The sequence below is a fragment of the Trichosurus vulpecula genome, chromosome 6 (assembly GCF_011100635.1).
Source record: "Trichosurus vulpecula isolate mTriVul1 chromosome 6, mTriVul1.pri, whole genome shotgun sequence".
NCBI lineage: Eukaryota > Metazoa > Chordata > Mammalia > Diprotodontia > Phalangeridae > Trichosurus > Trichosurus vulpecula.
This window is the reverse complement of record NC_050578.1, coordinates 265,174,925-265,182,096: the sequence shown is the minus strand read 5'-3', so window position 1 is coordinate 265,182,096 and position 7,172 is coordinate 265,174,925. Positions and strand designations below refer to the sequence as shown.

General features: G+C 36.7%; 1 protein-coding gene across 1 annotated transcript; it reads left to right on the top strand.

Moving 5' to 3' along the window:
- Nucleotides 1–337: 337 nt before the first annotated feature.
- LOC118855103 (olfactory receptor 14I1-like) lies at nucleotides 338–1,273 on the top strand. Its single transcript, XM_036765220.1, has one exon. The coding sequence runs from the start codon at nucleotides 338–340 to the stop codon at nucleotides 1,271–1,273; it is 936 nt and encodes a 311-aa protein (XP_036621115.1).
- The last annotated feature ends 5,899 nt before the right edge of the window (nucleotides 1,274–7,172 follow it).

Here is a 7,172-nt window from a genome sequence, read left to right as displayed (position 1 = left end):
TTGGTTGTGATAGTCCTCTTTATTAATTTTGTAGTGGCATTATTCACTTTCCTAATGTTCATCTTTTTCTTCTAGTCATTCTGCAGAGCTAAGTATTTTAAACTCTGTTCCAGAAATGTTGGATGCATCTTAGCCTCGTCTTTTCTACTACAACCTTTGCCTTCATCTGGTTCTGTCATTAAAGTATAATGTATTTTTTATTTTGTTCATTTTAATGGGACAGAATCATTTTCAAGTTCCATTTGAATAAGACTTTTAATTCCTTCTTCTTTTTAACACTGTTTCTGCTACTCATAGTGTGATTTGATTTTAGTTAACTTACAGATCACCAGCGGGGATGGGCAATTTCTCAGTCATCACAGAATTCCTCCTCATGGAGTTTTCCAGCTTGCGAGAGCTTCAGGTCTTACATGCTCTTCTGTTCTTGTTGATTTACCTGGCTGCCCTGGCGGGCAATCTTCTCACCATGGCTGCAATTATTACTGACCCACAGCTTCACTGTCCTATGTATTTTTTCCTGAGCAACTTATCCCTACTGGATATCTGCACCATCTCCGTCACACTTCCTAAATTTATTGTGAATTCCTTGTCTGGCACTCAGTTGCTGTCCCTCCTTGGCTGTGCTGCTCAGATCTTCTTCTTTCTCCTTTTTTCAGCAACAGAGTTTGCTTTGCTTGTGGCAATGTCCTATGACCGCTTTGTGGCCATCTGCCACCCCCTTCACTATGGCATCATCATGACACCAGCACGTTGTGTCTGGGCAGCATTTGGCTCATGGCTCAGTGGGCTTATTTATTCATCTCTACACACAGGAAACATGTTCCGCCTGCCCTTCTCAGGATCCAATGTGATCCACCAATTTTTCTGTGATGTCCCTCATGTCTTGAAAGTCTCAGCCTCTGATGTTTTTAATACTGAGTTTGTATTAATTGTAGCAAGTTCATGTTTTTTGTTATTCTGCTTTGCCTTTTTAATTGTGTCATATGCTCGCATCTTCTCCAGTGTGCTCAAGATTCCTTCTGTGGAAGGACGCTACAAGGCCATTTCAACCTGCTTCCCTCAATTGATGATCCTTATCTTATTTCTAATTTCTGTAATGACTGCAGTCCTCAGGGACACATCAGACACATCCCCTATCCAGAACCTTTTAATTGCAATGACCTATACAATACTGCCTCCACTGATGAACCCTATTATCTACAGCCTAAGGAACCAGAAGGTCACAGCTGCCATGGGCAAGATGATCAAGAGCATATTATTTCCCCATCCTTGAAAACCTAAAAAAACACCTGAAGAATATATACTTGGCCTGTCATATGTACAAGGTGATACATGAGATTGTATAAAATGGGGAGCATTGGTACCAAAAATACCACTCAGGAAAACAGACCATTAGATGAAATGTTACATAGGATGGAATGAATCCATCATTTATTTTAGCATAACATAGACCTGTTCTACAAGTTGTTATTGTCTGTAGTGGAATTACCATGGCACCAGCCCCTAGTCTTTAGGCAACAGTGCCATCAGAAAAATGGATGGATCACTCATTGATCCCTAGAATAATGGTAGATAAGCTTAACCAAAAGTGGCTATCAGGAGGGTTGAATTGTTTCTCCCCTCAATGTGAATGTTGCCTTGTCACTTGCATACTTTTGCTCCCACTCATCTTCCTGATGGTAATGATCTTCTCCTTCTTTGTATGTTGAATATGTATTCATCTTTCCAAACATATATATAACTATACACATATATGCACATATATACTCACACATACATACGTGTGTGTGTGTGTGTGTGTGTGTGTGTGTGTGTGTGTGTGTGTATGTGATTTAGTTCCCTGGGTGGGACTTAAACTCTTTGTTCCTAAGTTTGCTCGTTTGTAAAATGAGGGGGTTGGTCTTGATGAGCACTATAGTTCCCCCATCTCAGTTTTGATGCTCTGATTTTGCACAAGATTTTTCCTCATCCATCAAGTTGGAATCAATAATCATTACATTGAATTTTATGAATTATTTGTCTCTTTATGTGCTTATTACATTTTATTTTCTATTAGATCTAAAAGTATAACTGCCTTATGTCTCCTGGTAGATTCTCTGTTCCCTTTCCAATAGCATATAGTTAAGTGAATCGATAAAAACGATGGCACTCTTGAAGTGATCGTATGTATTTCAATTGAAACAGTTTGATATTACTATTATGTAAAATATAGTGATTGGTTCTAGTCCAGGGGAAATATCTAGTGTGCAACTGAAAAATACAACCACCTCAGGGGATTATTTATTTATACTAATCAAGACCTAGCTAACTCTCTGATGACAAAACCATTTCATTTTTGTTTTTATATCCCTAGCACAAGTTTTTTTTTTGCACACAATATGTGCTTAAAAATTATTGTATATTAAATTCAAGGTTCTTGAGAACAGAAGCCTTCCTTTATTTAACTTCCTATTTATCTAACACCTAGCATAGCATCTCTTTCTTAGGAGGCAGTTTTTGTAAATTTGTTCAGTTGAAAATATGGGGTGAGGTGAGAGAGAGAGAGAGAGAGAGAGAGAGAGAGAGAGAGAGAGAGAGAGAGACAGAGGGAGGGAGAGGGGAGAGAAAGATTGCAATATGAATAAATGGATGAATGATTTTACAGAGAAAAAGCATTCCTTAAGTGCTCATTTTTATTCATTTTAAAATGTTAGAGATTGCTAGAGATAGATGGGAAAGTAAAGATGGGACTCACCTGAGCTCTTCCAAATTCCCCTCCAAAGAAATTTAAAAAGGTGTGTAAAATTGAATTCTAGAGCAGTTTAATCAATAAAAGGTCAGGATAAGAGAATTTTCCAGTGCAAGATAATTTAGGAGGTTGCCAGTAAATGCCTGTTTCAGCAGGATGATGGTCAGACCAGGAGTGCAGTACAGTGTGGGCTACACCCTGGAAAGCCAGCAGTGGGCCATCAGAGTGGCTGCATTGATTGTAAGTTTAGGGACAAGAATTCACTATTTAACAAAAATTTCTCGGAAAACTGGAAAGCATTTGGTCAGAAACTAGGTGTAGGGCAACATCTCACATCATATACCAAAATAAAGTGAAAATCAGTACATGATTTAGGCATAAAGAATGATATCATAAGTGAATTATGAGAGCATAGAATATTCATCCTGTGAGATCTTTGGATAAGGAAGGAATTTATGACCAAATGAGGTAGAGAGCATTATAGAATGTAAAATGAATAATTTTAATTATATTAAAATTAAAAAAATTGTCCAATTAGAACCAACATAGCTAAGAAAAGGAAGAAAATGGGTGAAAAAAATTACAGCAAATTTCTTTGTTAAAGGCTCATTTCTCAAATATGTAGAGAAATGAACCAAATTTATAAGAACAGAAATCATTCCCTAATTGATAAATGGTCACTGTTAATTAAAGAATGCAACTCTGAGGTATAATCTCATAACTATCAGAATAACTAATATGACAGAAAAGAAAAATCATAAACGTTGCAGTGGTTATTGGAAAAATGTGACACTAATGCACTGCTGGGTGAAGCTGTGAACTAGTCCTATGATGCTAGAGAGTAAATTGGAACTATGCCCAAAGGGACATAAAACTATGCATGCTCTTTGCACCAACATTGTACTATAAGATGTGATGAGCAGGAGGATTTCATAGAAACCTGTGGAGACATATGTACTGCTGCAAAGTGAAGTAAGCAGAAGCATAACATTGTACTCAGTAATAGCAGTATTGTAAGATGATCCATTGTGAATGATTTACTATTCTCAGCCATTCAATGACTAAGAATTAAAAGGAAAAGTGCTATCTACCTGCAGAACAGAACTGATATGGTCCAAATGCAGATCAAACTCTACTTTTTTTTACTTCCTTTATTTCTTGTTTCATTTTTTGTGGGGATTTTTGGCTATTTTCTTTTGCAACATGGCTAATATGGAAAGAAATTTTGCATTACTGCACATACATAACCTATATCAAATTGCTTGCCTTTTCAAGGTGTGGCTGAGAAAGGATGGAGAGAGTGAGAGAATTTGGACCAAAAATTTTTTTAAAATGTTAAAAAATTATTATCACAATTAGTTTGAAAGAAAGGTTGTGGCTGAATTTTCTGATGGGGTGATTCTAAAAAAGACAAAACCAGGTATAAAAAGGTAAAAAGGAGCAATTATCTCATAAAATGGGGGATGGAAGAAAAAATTAAAGCAGTGGAAACAAGTGGGGATGGGGGGAGCTGATAATAGTGGAACCTTACTCTCCTCTGGGTTAAAGAGGAAACAGAGTGTACATATGAAGAGGGTTAGAATTCTTGTGAACTTATAGAGAGGTGAAATAATTGGGGGATAAGGTGGGAGGGGGACTTTTAAGAGGGTGTATAGAATAAGATTAGAAGGGTAAAAGTTAAGGGAGGGAATTTTAAAGGGCGGGGTAAAATAGGCAATAAGAGGGTAAGGGGAAAAGATAGGGTAAAAGCGATAGAGTGAAAAGAGAGTCTGTGATGGAAAATAGTGAATAAAAATGAGGAGAGAATTTCACAAAGGGGAATTGGAATTTTGTCAAATCTATAAGAATACAAGTCATTCCTCAATGGATAAATGATCAAAGAATATGAAGAGGCATTTTTCCAATGAAAAATCAAAATAATTTATAGTCATATAAAATAATCTGTATCACTATTGAATACCAAAATGTGGATTAAAACAACTTTGAGATATCATTACATGATAGAAGGAGAAAGTGACAAAACTGGGAGAGGATTTGGAAAAATTGGGAAATGGATTTATTGTTTGTGGAATTGTCAAATGTGTCACCATTTTGGAGACTAATTTGGAATTATGCTAAACAAGTTATTAAAATACCTATACTCTGGTGATAATAAGAGAACATTGTATACAGTAACAGCAATATTGTTTTAAGAATGACTTTGAGTGAATAAATTATTTTGTCTATTGTAAATACCCAAATTAACTACAAAGGACAAATGAAGAAAGATGCTATCTGCATCCAGGGAAAGAACTGGTAAATTGAAGTATATATATAAAATAATTTTGCAGATGCACACACACACACACATGCACACACACACACACACACACACACACACACCTATTTGTGTCTAATGGTAGCCATCTCTGGGGTGAGGGGGAGGGGAGAAAAAAAGCAAGAAATGATATTTTTGTTGTATATTTGAAAGTAAAAGCAAATTCGCAGAGTAGATTTGTTGGTCATGTCCAATAGCCTTTTTATGATACTGTTATGGAAATGCTTGTTTTATTCCATAAATTAAAAATTAAATTTAAAATGTATATTAACCTTGAAAATGTTACTACATGTAATTGGAAAAAAATAAAACATAGAATGTATCACTTAAAAAATAAAAATCTTGATATACAAACAGCCATCTCTAGGATATTTCATTCCAATAAAAGAAGCCAAAACATAAAGGAAAGTGAAAGAAGAGGTGTCTACAAAGGGCAATGATGATAGTAAGGAGCTAATGAAGTCCAAGGAATAAGTTGACCTGGTAGTGAAGTCAGCATTGCTGGGGTCCCTGATTAAATGATTGTCCCTTGGTCTTTTTTCTCTGCTCTTGGCCTGCTTCACCTGTGTCCCAAGGACACCATGAGTAACCAGCTTGTTCGAGAAGACTGTAACCAGTCCCATCCTTGGAGACTGAGACCCAATCCCCAAGAAAAAGGCCCTCTGTGGTTCCTCACCTCGTGGGGCCCTCATAGGGATGAAAGGAGCCATGGAGATCGTTTCCGGAGCTCAGATTAAAATAGATCTACTCAATCAAGAGGAAGATGGTGAAAAGCCTGAAAAGCAGAGGTGCAAGTTTTCAGAAGTAACCACTGTAGAATTAGAACAAAAGAACTAGCTGAATGTATCATCAGATGGTACCCTCTGGCCTCCCCTGACGTTGCAGAATGCCGTTGCCCAGATGTCAATTCAGGAAAAGAAGTAATATGCAACCTGGCTGGTTTTTGTTAATTTTATATAAATAAACTATGTTTCTATAAAAAATGATTGTCCCTTAGCTTAATTTTTCAATTTCAAATGCATCCATACACTCTCATTTTTCATGGTATTTGTCATGTAATTTATCACATAAGTCATCGTGATACCAACATGCCAGTATGTTATCTTTGGGCAGCTGTTGGCTTATCATCCATGGCCTGAGGAACCAGAAGGTCACAGTTGCCACTGGCAAGATAATTCAGAGGACATTTTTCCAAAGAAAGAATGTCCATCCTTAAAGCTATAAAAAACTAAGATATATATTTTTGGATTGTGCATGATGACACAAGGTTGTCTAAAATGGGTACATAAAGCAGCAAAATGGTACTCCCTAGAAAAATACTCCCTTAGACGTAATATTTTATAGAATAGAGTAAATCAATCATATATTTTAACATCATGCATACCCATCCTACAAGTGATTATTATTTACATTGGAATTATCATGATACCAGCCCATTTACTTATGGCAACAGTGCCATCAGAGGAATAGATAGAGCACTAATTGACCTCCTGAGCAACAATAAGTAAGTTTAGCCAAATGCTGGCATCAGAATGATTGTGTTCTTTCTCTACCAAGACATATTTCACCTTCACACTTTTATGTCTTTGCTTCCACTCATCATTACGATGGCCATGTCCTTCCCCTAGGTGTGCAATCTTAACAAATGATATATCACTGCACAGGCAGTCCTTGGTTTGAATCCACAAAATATTTATGTTTCCCTGGGTATGTAAAAGTGGTTTAATCTCTTTTGACCTAAGAGTCCTAATTTTTAAACGAGGAAGTTGGACATGATTACCTCTAGAGTCTAACGCATCTTATGTCAGTCAATTTTCCCAAAAGCAGTAAGCCTGAATTCACACTCCCCACAGAAAGGACTAGAAAAATGATATCAATCCATTGAGATGAAGGAATGGTCAATCTGTCACTCAGAAAACATTTATTAAGCACATATTATGCCACAAGTTCTGTGCTAAGCCCTGGGGATAAAAAGAAAGGCCAAAGACAGTCCTTGTTCTCAAGGGACTCAAAGTCCAGTGGGGAAGACAATAGACATAGACAGACAGATAGATAGATAGATAGATAGATAGATAGATAGATAGATAGATAGATAGACAGACAGGTAGAGTGCCCTCTCCTCCAAAA